Source organism: Aedes aegypti, chromosome 1, assembly GCF_002204515.2.
Source record: "Aedes aegypti strain LVP_AGWG chromosome 1, AaegL5.0 Primary Assembly, whole genome shotgun sequence".
In the NCBI taxonomy this organism is placed as follows: Eukaryota; Metazoa; Arthropoda; class Insecta; order Diptera; family Culicidae; genus Aedes; species Aedes aegypti.
In genome coordinates this window covers 210,206,258-210,226,426 of record NC_035107.1, presented here as the reverse complement: position 1 = coordinate 210,226,426, position 20,169 = coordinate 210,206,258, and the positions used below count along the sequence as shown (strand labels likewise).

The 20,169-nt window shown below is 33.2% G+C and overlaps 1 protein-coding gene across 6 annotated transcripts in view; it reads right to left on the bottom strand.

Moving 5' to 3' along the window:
- Window positions 1–20,169, bottom strand: part of LOC5567835 (AP-1 complex subunit sigma-2) — a 39,956-nt gene that overhangs the window by 7,747 nt on the left and 12,040 nt on the right. The window contains exon 5 of one of the 6 annotated variants that reach the window (XM_001657693.2): window positions 9,633–11,232. The exons of 3 other annotated variants lie outside the window; for them this stretch is intronic. In XM_001657693.2, coding sequence (XP_001657743.1) covers window positions 11,209–11,232 — 24 coding nt within the window. In that variant the 3' untranslated portion in view covers window positions 9,633–11,208. Of the gene's footprint in view, window positions 1–9,632; window positions 11,233–20,169 lie in introns of those variants that run through there. 2 more of the 6 variants (XM_001657694.2, XM_021857450.1) reach the window with 2 other exon arrangements.

Genomic DNA, 20,169 nt, shown 5'->3' with positions numbered 1-20,169 from the left:
GCAATGGTTGGATGAGAAGATGTAATTCATAACGTTACATCGTAGTCAGCTGTAAAGTATTGGTATACACCAAGATCTTGGATGTAACTGGTCCTCGTTTTTACGACTTCAGGTTGAGAGCTGCTTCTTGACCAGCACTTATTTTCGAATTGCGGAAAAACATCTAACTTCAACGTAATGTAAAATATATCCAATTTTGTTTTTATTTTCAATGCTTGAAAATCTTCAAAATATTTACAAAAATCCTATAAATTCCACAACCCGAGATATATTAATGTTTTTAAATAGTTTTAAACTCAAGTCAAATTTTACAATTTTAAATCTTAGCAAGTATCAAAATCCGAGATACTTCGATACTAAAATTGTATCAATTAATTGACAAGAAAATAGGAACTTCATCATTTTCAAAAAAAAAATCTTCAGAGATGAATAAACTTAACAGATCCTCAATATAATATAACAAAAAATGATCATTTTACTTTTTTCTAGCTTTCATTCAGGCAACAAGTTAAAATACAAGTTAATGTTTCTTTATCGTAACGACGCAAAATAGCAGTAATCTTTGTATTATCTGAGAACGATTGAACCTATAAATTTACATTTCCCAACCAACCATAAACTAACCCTACATATAAATGTAACCTGTACCTAACAAAAGTGCCTTTTATGAAAACTATTTACAAACGGTGTTCACTGTGAGTGTTTGTGAAGTGACGCTATTCAGTATAATAAGTGTGTATGTACAAATATGGTAGACGAAATTTCTACGCATTACCGATCATTAACTCAAGATGGCGATCATATGATATTTCAATTCTTCAAACCAGTACCTTCAAATCTCTATGCCGATAGAACTTTTCCGTCAGACTCAACCTCTATTTTGCAACACTTTAGTACTGCCCATATTAGCATAGTCGACGCAAGCGCCACCATGCACAAAATGTATCAATATGCACTCTCTACCTAATAATACACGCTTCTCACATGCGAACAATAATTATTTGTTCGAAAATATTTGAGCAAACATGCGGTTTGTCTAGTGTTTGTTCGGATTACTTAGCGTACAAACAGCAACCTGGTACAGCGACAGTGACCATGTTTTCAACGTCATTCCATGCAAACAAATGAACGAACAAACTTACTGTTTGGTCGGATAAAGTGATGTATGAGTTTTCAGACAACAAAACCAATGCAATGGATCAAAAAACCCCACAGTCAACTTATTATCTTAAATCTTCATCAAATGCACATTTTATTTGAATGAAATCGTTAACTGAAGCAGGAATGCAGCCGAAAACACAGTAGCCTGCTACACTAGTGGAAAAACCTCGCTTTCCGTACACAATAGTAGCGTGGTGGTGTTTTATGTAGTGCAACTGGAGCGCATGAATTAAATTTTACTAAAAATCAATGCCAAATCCGGGTTGATTAAATAATTCTTTAAGTTCAAAAAATCTACAGACGTAACCAGTGTATTTCAGATGGTTTTGACCAAGGTTCTGTTCCTAAATATTCCTAAATATATTAAATAATATGTGTAATGATAATGACTGTCCAGTAGGGTGCGGCTTATTTTCCAAAAGTTCCCAAAACCAAAAATTCGTGTACTCTAATGAATTCGAATCACATTAAAAGAGAAAAAATATTAAAATTTAGAGAGAGCTAAAATATTAAGATACAAGATACAAGATAACCATAAGCAAAACACACTGAATCCGTGTTGGAGTGATGATCTATGCGTCCATAGGTTGACACATACGAATCTGAAGAGAAAGCTTCGGGAACTTATGTGGAAAAAATATGGAATCCCTGTTGTCGGTTGATGAATCAATCCATGAAGCAAAACAAAGGAATTTAATGTGTAACACACACGAAGTTTGCAAGAAAATCATAGCAAATCGATATAGACGTTCATGAATCGATCCATAATTTTAAACACACAGATCGAGCGTGTGGATTTTTATCAGTGTAGTACCCTATGGATGTAACACATCAATATATTGATATCATCTGAGGGTGGCATCAATATATTGGAACAAATATTGAAGTGTAATCAGCAAAGTTTGATCGAGCGTATCAATATTTCCCCTCCTAAATCTACAGCTGCCGATGTGAAGCATCCTCTTTTGAACTCTAAGATGATTGCGACTTTCATCTGTTTAGATTTGTTTTAAATGACACCTTAAAAAATATTTTAAGACGAGAAAAAGCTTTTGTTAGGAAAAGTTTATAGAGAAAAAATCATTGAAATAAAAAATGGACATTTGTCTTCAAATCAAATTTAAATTAAAAAAACGGTTTTTTTCAGTATAGGACACAATTGAGATATTTTTCAGCATTTTTATTCAAAAAAATTGACAATTTTCTGCAAGTCATCTATACAACCGTTTTGTAGGAGTTTGTTTCGATTACATTATTTTGAAAATATAAAATTTGGTTTGGCACTGTTCAAATGATAGCTCAGATATATTTAGCAAAAACTAAGTGTGCGAAGTCAGACCAGGTCTACACATCTAGAAAGTCTCATTGAAAGGGTGCTGCCAGCACTGAATACAATTTGGCGCGAAACGGGTCCCATATTTAACATGAAAAATATACCTGATAACTAAGAAGGTAAGAACTGATCCGATTTTTTTTGGATTGAAAAAAAAGGATGGCGCGTGCTGGAACATGTGCACCAATATTCGCCATGTTTTAAATTTTGGTTCCTGAACTCGCCATCTAGGTTGATTTCTTATGGAGGGTGCCATGGTGTTCCGGCATGGCAAGGTGCAAATTATATTGCCATATAATTATAAGGCACAAATGAACACTGAACGGTTTAAGGCTCCCTCAAATCAAGGCGATTTTATACGGTGAGGTTATGCATTCAGCTCTTTTACCTATTGTGATTTTTAAAACATGAATCAGCAACTCAAAGTATCCGTAAAGATAACTAAGATCTGAATAATTTGTTGCCAGAGATATCTTTTTGAATCGATGAATATCATGTAGGGACATATTAGGATAAGGCAGCAATTTCACACGATAATTCTATCATCACTACGCATTTTAAAATTTCTAAAAATAAAGAAAAAAATCTGTTCCTGAAAGTTTTCCTGAATTTTTGAAAAAAAAAAAAAAAAAATATCACGTTCTACGTTATGTTGCAAGTGGTAAAACATTCTGGATTTTCATATATTTTTTTCAAATTTCGAGAAGGATAAAAAAGCGTCTTCAGAATCGTTAAACATTTTTCCAAAATTTCTAAAATTTATTTCAACAATTTTAGAAAAAAAACCTTTTTTTAAATAACTAACCTATTTTGAAAAACATTTGTATAGAATTAGCACCAATAAGATCAAAGCTGGAGTCCTTGACTTATCTTTACAAGGCCAAAATATCCCCTAGTCTAGTCTGTCTGAATACATACCATATATGCTTTAAGGTGAAGAAGCCAAACCTATTTTTTTAATAGCACAAATCTATACTTCACCAGTTACTTTGAAAGTTTTATCAATTTTGGTACACTTATGATATGATGTAGATCATAATCTCAACACAGTTTAGTGATTTTTTCATACAAAAATATAAATTACATATCAGGGGGCGATTCAGAAATATATTGACTTCAAGGGGCGAAAGTCAAAAAAGTTTGGGAAGCACTGGTCTAGATAGTATCATATATGTAAGAGTGCTTGCAGCGACGCAACGACGAAAAAAATCGCGTTGATTTGGAAGAGCCTCTATACATATGTGTGTCGTAAAACGGTTTATATTCCGAGGTGGCGAATACTGGTACACCTACCCTATTCGGGACACTAAATAAAATCGTTTGACCTACCCCACAGTGGCGGGCCTTCATACAAAGGACGGACCAAATCTCAAATACGTCCCAAATAACTTAATACTAGTAATCTGTTAACTATTTTGGATTCCTATCACCCGTTGGAAATAACTGTCAAATTGAAAATTAGATTTTCTAGTGAAATTAAGATTTTTGCATTTGATCTAATAAGAAGGCAATTTTTGCCAAATATTTGGTAGTAATGCAGAAATTACATATGTATACTTGAACAACAGATACAAATTTAACTTTTTTTTACTAATTTAAGAGCCAGTTTGCGAGAACCGCAACCCCCTTTCCAAGGGAAGTTGTATTGATGTTCTCCGAACAGGCTGAAATTTTCAGGGATTGTTCTTCTATATAAAAGATGATGTTTTACAAAATATTAGATTTTTATATTAGGGGGAAGCGGGACAAAATGACCCCCAATGATTTCATGTCACTAAACATGCAAAATCACAAAAACTGATATAACTATAGTAAAACTGCACGGATTGTGTTGAAATTTGGCACGAATACTCTACGTTATATAAACTTTGAAATTGGCATGGTATATGGATTTTAAAAGTACCGTAATCCGGGGTAACATTGATCAGCGGGGTAAAATTGATCGCAATGACCCTCTTCGTAAAAAGCCCGAATCAACATTTGTTGATGAAATATTGTCAATGCATGAATGGCGATTCTCTTTCTTCTAATCATGAGCTAATAAACAATAAGGTTTTTGCGAAAATAAAGTTGTGTTCATGCGTAAATTTTTCAACTTTTGTAAACAATTTTATGGTGTCATCCATAATTTCATGATTATGGATGACACCATAAAAGAATCATGTCTCACATGAGTTCTGTAAACGATATGAGCAAGAGAAATGCGGTTGTTACTAAAAATGACATCGCCGAAAACGACTCCGTTGTCAAAATTTTCATAAATATGTTCAATAAAACATAATTCACAAATTATTATAAAGCGTGAAGAATTTCCTTAGGAAATTGCATACATTTCGGCGTATTCCACAATTCAAGGTGTTTTTAATTTTAAAATAACTCAAAAAGTAAATGACTTATAAGAGTTTGACCTTCATATTCGGCTTCAGGGACCATGATTTTAGTAAGTAATGATATTTTCAATATTACCGAACGATGTTTTCATGGTGTGATCAATGTTACCCCATATCAGCTAAATCAAAAACTCACTTAAAACATTTTTTTAAACATGCTTTAACCTTTCAGAAAACAAAATACAGTACATAAACACGAACAATGGGTGGCAGTACTTGTTTTAAAAATATAAAATTTGCAACACATGCATTTTCAAATCAAATGTTAAAGAAATATTGAAAAAAATGATCAATGTTACCCCGGATTACGGTACTTCAAATCGAGAAAAATGAGTTTTTTATAAAAAATTCAGTGATTTTCAAATCGATTTTTTTCTTACCAACCGAACTAGGTCAAAAAACTAAATATGACGTTTTGTAGGGCAACTCATGGACTTTCATTTGAGGTGTAATCCAGATATGCCGTTTCAAAAATTTTCGAAAAAAATTTTTTTTTTGCTTTGTCTAGCGAGGTTGTATTGATGTTCTCCGATCGAGCTGAAATTTACAGGAGTTGTTTTCCTATATAAAAGAAGATATTTCGCAAAATTTCAGATTTTTATATTAGGGAGAAGTGGTACAAAATAACCATTAATGATTTAATATATAAAATAAATATAAAATTAATTAAACTGCTATAATAGCGATAGTAGGGGCTCAGATAGCCGTAGCGGTAAACGCGCAGCTATTCAGCAAGATCAAGCTGAGGGTCGTGGGTTCGAATCCCACCGGTCGAGGATCTTTTCGGGTTGGAAATTTTCTCGACATCCCAGGGCATAGAGTATCTTCGTACCTGCCACACGATATACATTTGCAAAAATGGTCAATTGGCATAGAAAGCTCTCAGTTAATAACTGTGGAAGTGCTCATAAGAACACTAAGCTGAGAAGCCGGTTTTGTCCCAGTTGGAACGTAACGCCAGAAAGAAGAAGAAGAATAGCGATAGTTAAAATGCACGAATTTGTATGAAATTTGGCATGTTTACTTTACGTTTTATGTTTACTAATATTTCAATTCAACTAATATCAATATCAATAACATAGGGGTCAATTTTGTAATTCGAGCGAATTCACGTGACTCGTCTGTAGTCATTGTCGATCAAAGTAAGCATGCATATTTCAGATGTCACCCGTCGACTCCCATAGTAATCCAGTCACATAGAGTGACAACTGTCGATAAACTCGAGTGACAGAGCCAAGTCGAGCAAAATTTTTGGTCGACAGTGACTCTAGTCGAGTCATTTTTGATCGACTCGACTTATAAAATAGGGCCCATAAACTTTAAAATGATCATTTTGGATAAAAAAATGTTTCAAATCGAAAAAAACCTGTTATTTTGTAAAATTAGTTTTTTTTTTAAATCGACTTTTTTTTGGTCAACCGAACTAGGTTGAAGTTTGTAGGACAACTCAAGGGCTTTCATTCGCGGTGTACCGTGGTGAATCAAAATCCGGGCGGTAAGCAGCGTATGGAGGCCTCTTGCCGGTAGTTGTAATACCGATTATATCATACCGTGTTGCCACTGCCATATCTGAAAGAAATGTCACTTTCTTGCAAAAGTGATGATGTGGATAACAATAAGTCATTGCACCAATGTTTTTGTTAGCAGCTTCGGCGGTACAGTAGTAAGCGTTGTTTCTTCTCACGCTGTTTGGATGGGAATCAACTTCCGCATTTTTTTAATTTGGATAATGTTTGATGGGTTTGATTAGGAGGGTCACATGTATGTGTGTATGATGGTATGTTGCTAGAGATCAATTTATAAATAATTGAGTTCAGCTTAGTTTAGACTGACTGCACATATGACTGCTATGAGACACTGTACTGTTTATATCTTGAATGGAATTTTGACTTTTACTAGCCTTGATGTTTGCAAATTTCTCGAAAGAGTAAAAGAGAGACGAAGATTGTTAAAAGTTGCATTTTTCCACGGAAAATTGTGTGTTTTTACAAAAAAAAAAACATATTTTTCGGTACAATCCGTTTAAACGTTACAGTAGTTCTTGTGATTTTGTGTGTTTTCCGACACAAACATATTGGGGGTCATTTTGACCCACTTTTCCCTTATAAAAAGTGTATTTCTGCCAAACGGGTTTCGTTTTGAATAGTAATGAACACATATTGTGTAAGCAATGTTTGTGATTTAGTTGTTTGGACATACATGTTGGTGGTTTAAACTGCAATCATCACTGAATGGTTCAATGAACGACGCACAGTATTGTTCTTATTACATATTACTCATGTGATGATGATGTTCAAAGTATTATTCCAGTTTTATTTGAAAATTGTGTACTTACGGCATCGAAACATACAATTCCAATACAATGCCCGGATTCAAAAACATTGGGCTCCAATTCCGGACAGCCTCTTTTTACTATTTTAAACTATATTTACAGCATATTTTTTCAATGTGGTGTCACTAAACTTTTAAACTATAACTTTGTGTATTATTATGTTACAATCACTACTGCTGCGACGATTGTCTCCATCTAAGCACCCCTCGAACGTAGATACCATCCATGCGAATGAGTGGGGAATGAGAATTGAAAAAAATACCTTCCCATTGTTGATTGATCGATGTGAATGCAAAATCGTTTATTAAGGGAATTATAATTTATACATTATTACTATATGCTTATTAAAATTGAATAATTACAAATAGCGCCCTGAATTACCCTATATTAAATTTAAAAATTTGAATTTGTTTGCCTAGTAAGAGACCAAATGTAAGTAATAAAAATATGCTATACGATTATCTCTAACCAATAAATTTATACCTTTGAGCTGATCTCATCGGGGACACTAATGAGCTTGTTGAACAGACCTCCGAAAGGCCAATACGTCGTAATAACTACAAAAACAGCTATTTTTCATTCAATATAGTTGTATAAATGTTATCAATTTAGCATTTTATTGGTAAATATTATCAGGGTGTCCAGATATTGGTACCGTCCGAATTTTGATTCACTACGGTACACCGCGAATGAAAGCTCCTGAGTTTCCCTACAAAACTTCATATTTAGTTTTTTGACCTAGTTCGGTTGACAAAAATATAAGTCGATTTAAAAAAAAAACTATTTTTATAAAAAAAATAAAATAGATTTTTTTATCAATTTGAAACATTTTTCTAATCCAAATACCATGTTCATATTGAAGTTCATATAATGTTAAGTAAACATGCCAAATTTTATGCAAATTCGTGCATTTTTACTATTTACTGTTTTTATATATTAAATCATTAGTGGTTATTTTGTACCACTTCTCCCTAATATAAAAATCTGAAATTTTGCGGAATATATTCTTTTATATAGGAAAACAACTCCTGTAAATTTCAGCTCGATCGGAGAACATCAATACAACCTCTCTAGACAAGGCGGTTGCGGTACTCTCAAAATGGCTCAAGTTCAAACACTACCCCGGAGAAAAAAAAATTATCGAAAATTTTTGAAACGGCATATTTGGATTACACCTCAAATGAAAGCCCATGAGTTGCCCTAAAAAACGTCATATTTAGTTTTATGACCTAATTCGGTTGGTAAGAAAAAAATCGATTTGAAAATCACTAATTTTTTTATGAAAAACTTGTTTTTCTCGATTTGAAGTACTTTTAAAATTCATATACCATGCTGATCTGAAAAATTATATAACATAGAGTAATCAAGCCAAATTTCAACGTAATCCGTGCAGTTTTACTATAGTTATATCAGTTTTTGTGATTTTGCATGTTTAGTGACATGTAATCATTGGGGGTCATTTTGTCCCACTTCCCCCTAATATAAAAATCTAAAATTTTGCAAAACATCATCTTTTATATAGTAGAACAATCCCTGAAAATTTCAGCCTGATCGAAGAACATCAATACAAGAAGGGATTGCGGCTCTCGCGAACTGGCTCTTAAGTATATTTTAAACGACACATGATGCAGATTTGAATGATAAAATAGAAAAATTATAATGAAAAATGAAAATCGATTTTTCACCTTTAGGGGCAAAGACGGGTATGGAAAACTATTGTACGGCGGTAAGTATGGATGATATGCTGCTTCATAGTGGGTAACTCATATTTACGAAACACATAAAACGTACGATATTTCGAAAATTTATCAAAATTTTGGAAAAACACTGTAAAAAAAACATGTGTTGTTACAAATAACAACTTAACATGTTTAAAATTTGTAATTATAGCCAAATAAAAGGTCTAAGATTACGCTTTCAAATAAAGCCTATTGAGCTTAAATCAGTTATGATTTCGTTGAGATACAGCTGTTTGAAGTTTGTTAGGTAAACCATAGTTGATGAATTTTAAGCAGCCCAATTTTGCTGATTTTCCCACACTTCCGATGTTGCCAAAAATCGAAAACAAAACAGATCAATCTCAAATTTTGAGACGACGTCACTCAATGGTCTAGAAGTCTATACAAAATATTTACAAATAATTTTGAGAACATTAATTTCTGAGGTTTTGTCCGGCCATGCGTCACTGTGCACCCTAGTAAATTATATTTTTAGGACCTGACGGAAAAGCTCTATTCTTGAGCAGACAAACGCGAAATTCGTGCATCTGAAAAATTACAGTACTGACTTGGAATGAAACGGGTTAATCTAGTTTAAAAATCAAAGGCATTGAAGATGTGCGAATCAGACATAACGATAAGATTGACTGAAGCATGTTGCGGAAAAGAAAACTCCAGTGGCGGTGAAAATACAGGGCTTCCATGTGTTGAAGTATATTTAGTCTTCCCTTTATTTATGGAACGCAAGTAAATTTGGCATAATTCGAATACAAACTATCATTAACATCATTTGGAATACTTTTCAATGTATAGTTCTTCTTTTGCTTCCTCCGTGTTGTGTAGCGGTGTTGTGATGTAGTATTATGTCTCGCTGTGTTGCTTAATTGATAAACGCTTACACTAATATGGACTATTTCAATTACACATTGATTGATGAAGTTTTTGTATCACCTTCAGAAGATACACTAGTTATTTCATTTCAGTAGGCACGAATGTAGTTTTGATTTTGAAGTAATGTATGCCTATAATAAGCTAAGGCTCACTGCGAGCAAGAGCAAAGTTCGTCATGTTTAAAATTGATTTATTCATTTGCTGGGTCAAAAACAAAAAAATTAGAAATTTAAAATTATACAAAACTAAAAACACAGAAAACTTATAAACTTATAACAAAAAATAAAGCAAAACTCAATTGTTAATCTATTGCATTGTCTTCCGTTTGGACACTGTACACACCTAGCGCGGGATTTCCTTCATTCTGCGCTTTCCACTCGCTTTGACCTCACAATCCATTCGGGAACAATAATTTAAAACAACGGATTCTCAAGCACCTTAATTTGACGTGTTCGTATGTGTGTGTATCTCTGTATACTGAGTGTGTGTGTGTTAGTAAATCCAAAAATAATCATCCTCATCTAAGACCTGAAACAAAGAAATTCAACAAGCTTTCCAATTTCACTACAACTATTTTACTTTGGCGAAATTTGAAAACAGGAAAATCCTAAACGCTAGGGACAGAAATGAAACATAATACCTTAGTTCCGAATGCCATACGCTTTGCAAGCTACCGTCAACCCTCGCGCTTCAGCACCTTGGCGTCCTCATCACAGCAAGCGGCGCATGCGATTTTTTTACAAAAAAATAAACCCTTGCCGCAATACCCGACCCAGTCGACGAGCGCCACAAAACCAATAAACAATAAACCATTGCTTCATTCAAAGGTAGTATATTTACAGGAATTAAGTGTAAATCATTTCAATATGACTATCGACTTTCGATTGCTGGGACCAGCATTTAATCTATGAAATCATTTCATCAGAATAATCCAGATAAAGTAGGTTTTTGAACTGTCAAATCACGTTTGACAGATGAAAAAACAGTATTTGTTTGTTTTACCAATAACTCAATTATGAAATATCCCAACAACCAAATTTCGACGATATCTACATTTTCAAGTACATAACAATGGAACATAACCTATTAGCACACAGAAATTGTGCATATTCCGTGCTTGCATCGCGGGCTAACTCTAAATCTATTGATTTCCACTCGTCACTTAAGTTTTCTTCTTCCTATTCTTGACATTCTCTAGGATTCTTGCTCCCGCTGCTTCCATGCGTTGTGGATGCGGTGCGATTCGTGGCAGATTCAAATCAAACGCGGCGCAAAAAGAGAGAAACAATAGAGGCAGGAATTGAAAAACTCGCAAAACGGAAACTCATTTGGGAGGAAAAAAGAAGAGAAGCAATCAAAAACAATGCTTTCATACAGTCACTATCAGTTGAGGGTTTCGTTTAGATCCTGATGTTGGTGGGTGTGTTCAAAGTAGGCGACCGTTGCGCGATGGATCAATTTGGATTTGGAGTCGGCCAATTCGGTTTGTGTGGAGAAAACGGACGCGTCGATTTGTTTTGGAGGTGTATTAGTGACACATGGAAGAGATAGAAAAAAGAGAAGAAAATGGAAAGAGAGAAAAAAACGAAACTTGGATTCAACGACGCTATTCTAAGATGATTCACTCTGAGGAACAAAACTGAGTTTTTTCGAGAAGCTTTATCAAGCGTATTAGAAGCTACTGCAAGCAGAAATCGTGGCAAAGCAGGGAAAATTGCGAAATTAATTTACTTATGTAGCTTGAAAATGATTGTCTTCAATGTTCTTCTTATTTAATAACAAGCAACAGACCGTATTGTTTCTCGATTTCGTATCCCGATATCGAGTTACCTTAGTAAAAGTTGGTTTTCAGAACTACCTCGATGGTTACTTGAATCGCATTTGTACTGATTTTGTGTGCTATGACTTGACATCTCGCATGATTCAAGATAACGCCCTGAAAGCTATATGTAACCACGTGTGTAGCGCTTCGTTTCTGAGTATATCAATTGATGTACACGTTATTGACCAACGCCATAATTAATTCTTTATTTATGTTCATTCATTCATTCGCTCTGAAACGACGTGCTACACAATGGTTACCAATGGATTTTAGGGCGATATCATGCTTAGAAATCGCGAAGTTGAGTAGAATATAATTTACACTTGAGTAAATATTGAAGAAATACGATGGAAGGTTTTATTATTTGGATAGGTATCCTAAGATTTCAGAAGAGAATTCCGGATTTCCATATGAGTTCTTAATCTTCGTGGAAATTCTTACATTACAATAATTATTTTGTAATTTTCGTAGAAATTTTGGGACTTCCACATAAATTCAGAATTTGAAGGGGGAACTCTAACATTCCGTAGGAAATTTCGAGATTTTCTTCGGAATCCCGAAAGCCTTGTAGGAGCGGTAGAATTCCAATCGCCATTCCGCAATATCCGTAAGAATTCTTACATCCTGGTACCGCAAAATGGAGTAACTTTGAAAGTTTCAGAAAATTCGAATATTTCGCCATTTCTATTGCAGGATTTTTATTTTATATTTTTGTATCTTAGCAGGGTGTAGACTCAATTTTGAAAATAAAATTCCCTGACTTTCCTTGACCTTACAGTCGTTTGCCAGAAAAGTTCCAAACCATGTTGATTTGTTTGTTTGGCAGAAATTATCTTTTAGGTCGTATGAATAAACCGCGCAATAGTTTTTACTTTACTCAAATACACGTGTCAGGAAACTCACGATAAGTTTCTTCAAGTTGATATGATAAAACTGAGCACTTGATTATTTACTTTTCAAACTTGATAATTCGTATCGCTTTATTAATACGAATTATCAAAAAAAAAACTGAGTAGAAGCTAAGTAAATTCTGAGTCATCTACTGCTCATAATAAGTTGAAAACTTCAAGCGCAAAAGTTCCATTGAAAATTATAGAAAAGCATGTACAGGTCGGACTCGATTATCCGGGGACTCGATTATCCGGGATTCGATTATCCGGAATTTTAGACTCGATTATCCGCAACTCGGTTTTTTGATGTTCTTTTTTTTCATTTTTGATGCATAAATCTGAGATAATTTGGTATTGCAATATACAATATGAATGGTTCTAGAACGTATTTAAGAAAAGGGGGGGGGGTTTAAAAAGTGTTTTTTGTGTGTGCTGGTCAATTTTTTTTTGTAAAGACCCCTACTGTTTCTAGAAAAAAATTCTGGCTACGCCACCGCATCATATAAATAAAATAACGAAAAAAGATAATATTTAAGTTTTTTCATCATAGATATAATTTTTTTTTTCTTAGTGATTCAATTATCCGGAGGATTCGATTATCCTGAGTGAAAAAAAATCAATACTACGGATAATCGAATCCGACCTGTACTCGGATATTGAACTACCTCAGATATAATTTCACAATTTTCAGGCATAAACGACAGTTTTGGACACCTTCCGCAACCTGGTTATACAATGTTCCATACATAAGACGTCACTCTGTTAAGATCATTTATTAGAAGGACTTTCTTCTTGAAATTTTGCTACTTCTTTTTCAGATAAAATTACAGCCATTTTCAAAGAACTTTCTTTGAGAAATGCATCAAGGAATTCAACATGGAATTCTTAGACATTCTAATTTTATTTAATGTATTTTGCCAAGTATTCCTCCAATAATTCTTTAGGAACTCTTATAATATTTCTCAAAAAATCTACTCATTTTTTTATTCAAATATATGCCTTTAATACAACAAAGAATTGGGGCCCAGATAGCCGTAGCGGTAAACGGGCAGCTATTCAGCAAGACCATGCTGAGGGTCGTGGGTTCGAATCCCGCTGGTCGAGGATCTTTTCGTAAAGGAAATTTTCTCGATTCCCAGGGCATAGAGTATCTTCGTACCTGCCACACGATATACACATGCAAAAATGGTTAATCGGCAAAGAAAGCTCTCAGTTAATAACTGTGGAAGTGCTCATAAGAACACTAATCTGAGAAGCAGGCTCTGTCCCAGTGGGGACGTAACGCCAGAAAGAAGAAGAAGAACAACAAAGAATTAAGCCATTTACTGTTCTGAGAACTCTTACGTTGTTTCTCCATAAACCAGTCCAAAGATTTCTTCAAAAATTTTATAATGACACCTCCAGTACGCGAATTCCGGCACGTATTTTCTTCGAAGAACAGAAAATTGTTTTGCTGGTGAATAATGGAAGAAAATTTATTCTCTTCGAAGAAATTGTTCGCCAGAATTCACCTACAGGAATCTTCAAAAAATGTAGAAGGATTTCTTTCAGTCATGATTGTTTCCTAGAAAATGATTTAGAATTCATAGGAATATTACAGAAGTACATAAACAAATGTTCAAGGATCACATAGATACTTTTTCCAAAATGTAATAACGATTCGTTTTGAAAGCACCTATAATTTTTCACATTAAAAAGTGTTTGCAGTCAAAAGAAACATGACAAACACCATTATAAGTTGATTATAATTTATATAAAATTACACCTCTTAATAGATAATCATTGAAAATCATGTTTTGACATTTGACATACATCAATCGTTTTTGGATTATGAATAAGTATATTTCGAACAAAATCGAAAGAATTCTGTAAATTATATAGGGCGTTGTAAACGTTATTTGGAAAATTCTTATTTTGCTTATAAAAATGGTCTCAATTGGGGATTTTTTTTTTATTTCCGTACAAAGTGGGCCGAAGGGTCTCAGATTTTCATGAAACTTTTCCCACAGGCAGGGCTTACCAATATATGAATAAAAAAAATTGAGAAAAATTCAGGGTAGCTTATTTTCTCGGAAAACTCAGTTGGATTTTTTTTTGTTTTCCTCTGACACTACTTACTTTGAAAAATCAAAACTCAAGAACGAAGCATCGTAAAAACAAAGTTTTTTTTTATGAAAATGAAAGTAAATTTTCTCAGGAATAAAAAAAAATATTAACTGGAAAAATCTTTCCACAAAATTTTCCACCGTTGAGAAAATTCGTAAAGAAAAGCCGCAAAAACTATGCTCCAACTCGTGGAAAATTTTCAAAAATATATTTTTGAGAAGTTAAGTTTATAAGCTTTAATCGCTGAAATTTTTGAAATGGTATTTTTTTTTCGTTTTTGAGTTATGGCCAATTTTGTAAAAAAAAATGTGCAAATGTGCCATTTTGAGCCTTTTTTTTTTTTTTGAAAAATCCTAACTCAAGAAAAAATCATCGTAGAAACAAAGTTTTTTATGAAAATGAAAGCAAATTTTCTCAAGAATAAAAAAATATATTAACTTGAAACAGTTTTCCACAAAATTTTCCACCGCTGAGAAAATTCGTAAAGAAAAGCCGGAAAAACTTTCAAAAATATATTTTTGAGAAGGTAATTTCATAAGCTTTAATCACTGAAATTTTTTAAATGTACTTTTTTTCGTTTTTGAGTTATGGCCAATTTTGTGGAAAATGACCATATAAGCCTTTTCTTTGAAAACTCATATTTCAATCGAAGCATCGGAAAAACAAAGATTTTTTATCAAAGGAATTGCAAATTTTCTAAAACATCTGAAAAAAAGATATGGGATTGGTTTTAATGAAGTATAAGTCGGAATGGATGATATTTTTCATGAAAAATTACACCGCTAAGAAAAACTGAAAAAAAAAACTGTTTCTGCCTCAATTTTTCATTACACTGAAAAGGGATTCTTTCTTTTCTATGGAACAATTATAATCCTGCTTTTTGCTAATAAATTCATGTTCTTTGAAAACTGGGCATCAATTACACTGCGGAACACGTTTTTGTCTCAAGCAGCAAAATAGCACTATTTCCTCAATTAGGGGTTGCTGAATTCATTGCCGTTTTCAAAAATATCATAGCACGTCTAGTTTTTGAGATATTGACTGTTGAAAATGCTAAATTTGACGATTTCAGCCAACTTGCATACAAGTTTTCCAACTTGTATGACAATTTATTTGCTTAATTTGTCACAAAATTCAAACTTCATGTCTCGCATAACTTGAGATTACGCCCTAAAAGCCATTGGTAACCGAGTGTGTAGCTCCTCGTTTCAAAGCAAATTAAATAACGTGTAAATCCATTCGTTTGCTCGGTACCTACAAGATACACATCCGGTTAACAATGGCTTTTAGGGCGAGATCACAAGTTATGCGAGATGTGTTAAACAATACTTATCAACAAAGTTCATAATTCTTCCGCTGGTAAAATGTTATTTTTTGGTGGTTCTGAAAAGTATTGTCTTATGCCATATAAGAGAAACGAAGAATTTTATATGGAAACTGCAAGCATATTGAAAAAATCGATTTAAATTGAATATTATGGTAAAAATTACTATCAAATTACATTGAAATTGAAATTTCAAGTCCTATTTTGCATGATTGGTGGATTGAATCACAAAAAAAGTTTGATAAATTATACTTTAAATTTCATGTAAACATCAATAAAACCTATGTTTTATACAACTTTGGACGAATTCCATCCAGAATGAGTCGAAAAAAACAAAAATCGTGCTCGATAGTCTTCGATTTGGATTAAATTTTGTACATGTTTTTGGTATGGTAGAATAAGTGTTTTCCATAGAAAAAAATGATCATTTTGAAAATGGCCAATACATTTTTGCAAGCAACTTATTTAAAAAATTCTAACTCCGAAACTGTTGATTTTAGAGAAAAATGTTCTATGGAGAAGTTGTAGTGAACCGTTTGAGCTATAAGAAAAAAATATACACTGAAAAAATATTTTATTTATTTTCATCGAAAAATCAAAAATAAAACTTGAATTTTAAATTACACAAAAACCCCATATTTAATATTTTTTAAATTTTCACCATAGAATCTTGATAGTAAAACCATATTTAGGACAAAGTTTCATGATGGAGAAATTTTTAATTAAAAAGTTATTCTAAGAACAATTTTTGGTCGATTTTCAAAATTTTGATATTTTGTCAAAATAAATACGTTCTGATGATACAGTAAGCATCTTGAAATTATTCTAAGCCATAATGATTATATGAATAATTTCTCTAGAAGCAGCCATTTTCGAATTATATCGAGTTTATTGCACCAAATATTTTTTAAATATTAAAATAGGCCATTTTCATTAGTTATTCGTGATTCTCCATCAAGTAAAATAAGTAAATGGAAATAAGTTTGGTCTTTATTCTCGAAAACGAATTATTATTAATGGAGCAACGCGAATAACTTATGAAAATGGCCTATTTTAATATTTAAACAATATTTTTTGCATTTAACTCGATATAATTCGAAAATGGCAGCTTCTAGAAAAATTATTCATATAATCATTATGGCTTAGAATCATTTCAAGATGCTTGCTGTATCATCAGAACGTATTTATTTTGACAAAAATTCAAAATTTTGAAAATCGACAAAAATTTGTTATTAGAAAAACGTTTTTATTAAAAATTTCTCCGTCATGAAACTTTGTCCTAAACATCTTTTAACTATCAAGATTCTATTGTGAAAATTTAAAAAAATATAAAAATGGGGTTTTTGTGTAATTTAAAATTCAAGTTTTATTTTTGATTTTTCTATGAAAATAAATAAAATATTTTTTCAGTGTATATATTTTTCTTATAGTCCAAACGGTTCACTACAACTTCTTCATAAAATTTTTTTCTCTAAAATCAACAGTTTCGGAGTTAGAATTTTTCAAATAAGTTGCATGCAAAACTTTATTTTTCTATGGAAAACACTTATTCTACCATACCAAAAACATGTGCAAAATTTAATCCAAATCGAAGATGGTCGAGTTCTGTGACTGATTGATTTGACATGGAATCCGTCTTTGGTGACCTGTAGCTAAAAATTGTGACGTGCTGGAACATTTCTGAGAACGGCATCAAATTCAGCGACCCAAAATCTACTAGAGACACATAATTTGATCCTTGAGACACGCGAAAATGTCATTTTTATTGCGCTGTGTTATTAACGCAAAAAAATGTCCTAGAATTTGTTACCTACCATTCGAAACGTATAGTATTCAAGCATCTCTTCCGTGAATTTGAAGATATTCTAACGAGAGAATCGAAAGTTATCGTCATTTGAAGGTTTTTAACTATTTTGGAAGGGATTTGCACATGCTTCAATATATTCCCCAACGGTGCATCATTAACCCCTCTACCGGCAGCTTCATTTTTTACCCAAAAAAAAACAAATTCAAATCGCGATAACTTTTTTGTTTATTGATATTTTTGCACAATTTTTTCACAAGATCTCAAAAATCTCTTCTTGTTTAAGAATCCGTGTCGATATTATTCATTGGTGATCTTTTTTGAAGATATTCCGATGCTTCTTGGGCGACAGACATTCCCTATACAAAATGTCTTTGGCAGCCATTTTGTTTCTTGTCAATTTATCAAAAAAATAAAATGTGTACTATATAATGCCAGGTAATAAGGAGCTACTCTGAAAAAATCATACAAATCGGTTCAGTATTCTTGGAGAAATCTGAAAATTACAATATGAGGTTTTTTAAAGTTTTCAAGATCTTCATTTTAGGGGCCCAGATAGCCGTAGCGGTAAACGCGCAGCTATTCAGCAAGACCAAGCTGAGGGTCGTGGGTTCGAATCCCACCGGTCGAGAATCTTTTCGGGTTGGAAATTTTCTCGACCTCCCAGGGCATAGAGTATAATCGTACCTGCCACACGATATACACATGCAAAAATGGTCATTGGCATAGTAAGCTCTCAGTTAATAACTGTGGAAGTGCTCATAAGAACACTAAGCTGAGAAGCAGGCTCTGTCCCAGTGAGGACGTAACGCCAGAAAGAAGAAGAAGAAAAGATCTTCATTTGTCCCGCATGGTACCAGAAACAGAAATGCTCATTACTCAAAACGGCTGCACCAAATTGCTTCACAACATACTCGCATTAATGTATCATTCCGAGGAGTGAATATCCGAATACGATAAAAATTTTGTAGCCTGAGATATTTACGTGGGTTATGGTTACGAGTCGGCCCCCAAGGAATTTTGGAATATCTCCGGATCCAGATGACCAATTATCAATATCGACACCAGCCAAGTAACCATCAGTTTTGCATAAGGCATTCAAAATATGTGATATCCAAGCATCTTCTCTTAAAATTTGAAATCATTTCGTCGAAAAATTCACAAGTTACAGAGATTTGTATATTTACCACTATCTCTATGAAGCTCAAATTAGAGCTTATTTATAGGGCTTTGTTATTAATGCACATAATTTACAAATAAAAAAGTCCATAGGACTGACAGCCGGCATTCAAAACATATACAGTTGTGTTCAAAATAATAGTAGTGAAAGCCGATTTTCATACAAAATGCTCAACTTTGGCATGCTGTAACTTTGTTTCCATATTAGCAATCGGCATGAAATTTTGGCAGTGAACTACAAATATACTCAATTTCATTATCACAAGATTTGAAAATTTTTACACTACCTGCTAAAAAGTTAAGCACTAGGTGGAATCGCTCAAAAAATAGTAGTTGTATGAAAAACGGCTTTCACTACTATTATTCTGAACACAAACGTAGTAGTCAAGCACCTTAGTAGTTAGTTTGAGAAAACTTTACCTAAAGTCAACATGACTAGAGTACTTCGAAGTTATGGACCTAGTATAAAGCAAATTTTGAATATTTATTCAGCACGTTCAATGTTTTACCATTACTAAACGCAACAAATTCTAGTCAATAAGTTAATGAATGTGATTAAAAAGCACGATTGACCGCCCGCTGCTGCTTCTTTATTACTATAAGAGCATCTATACTTGAACAGGAAACCAACGGATGCTCCTTATTTAGGATTAGATGAACCACACTCAGTGTGTAAGTAATGATATTCTCATTCCTTGTACTAAGCAATACTGTTGCTGACTGTGTCCGAATACAGCTCAATTTGAGTTATGGAAGAAATTTTTACGTGTTTCTATCTTTTAAGAAGCCGTTGGGGTCCTCTGCTTTTCCACGAGAAATCACTGGGAGAAATGGGAAGAGGTTTTATTCCAGGATTCGGTATAAAAACGATTTGATGACGAACCATTGGAAGATTTTGTATGATGTGAATCATGCAACATCAATACAAAACGTAATTTATCAGTATCTTGAGGAAAAGTCGACACATAGTATCGAACAGTTCAAGGATCTTGTGTTATTATGTAAAACTAAACCAAATATAAGGTTTGTTGCTTTTAATATTTTGGAAAATATGAAACAAGGTTTTTTTTTCGAGAATAATCGACTCCTCACGATTATTTGAATAACATATAAACGTACCGTAAATCATAGCTGAACATAGCTGGTGTGTAGAAATTGGAAGGATTTTCTTGAAAAAATGGCAGGATCCGTCATTGATTTCGGAATTTTCAAAAGCAGT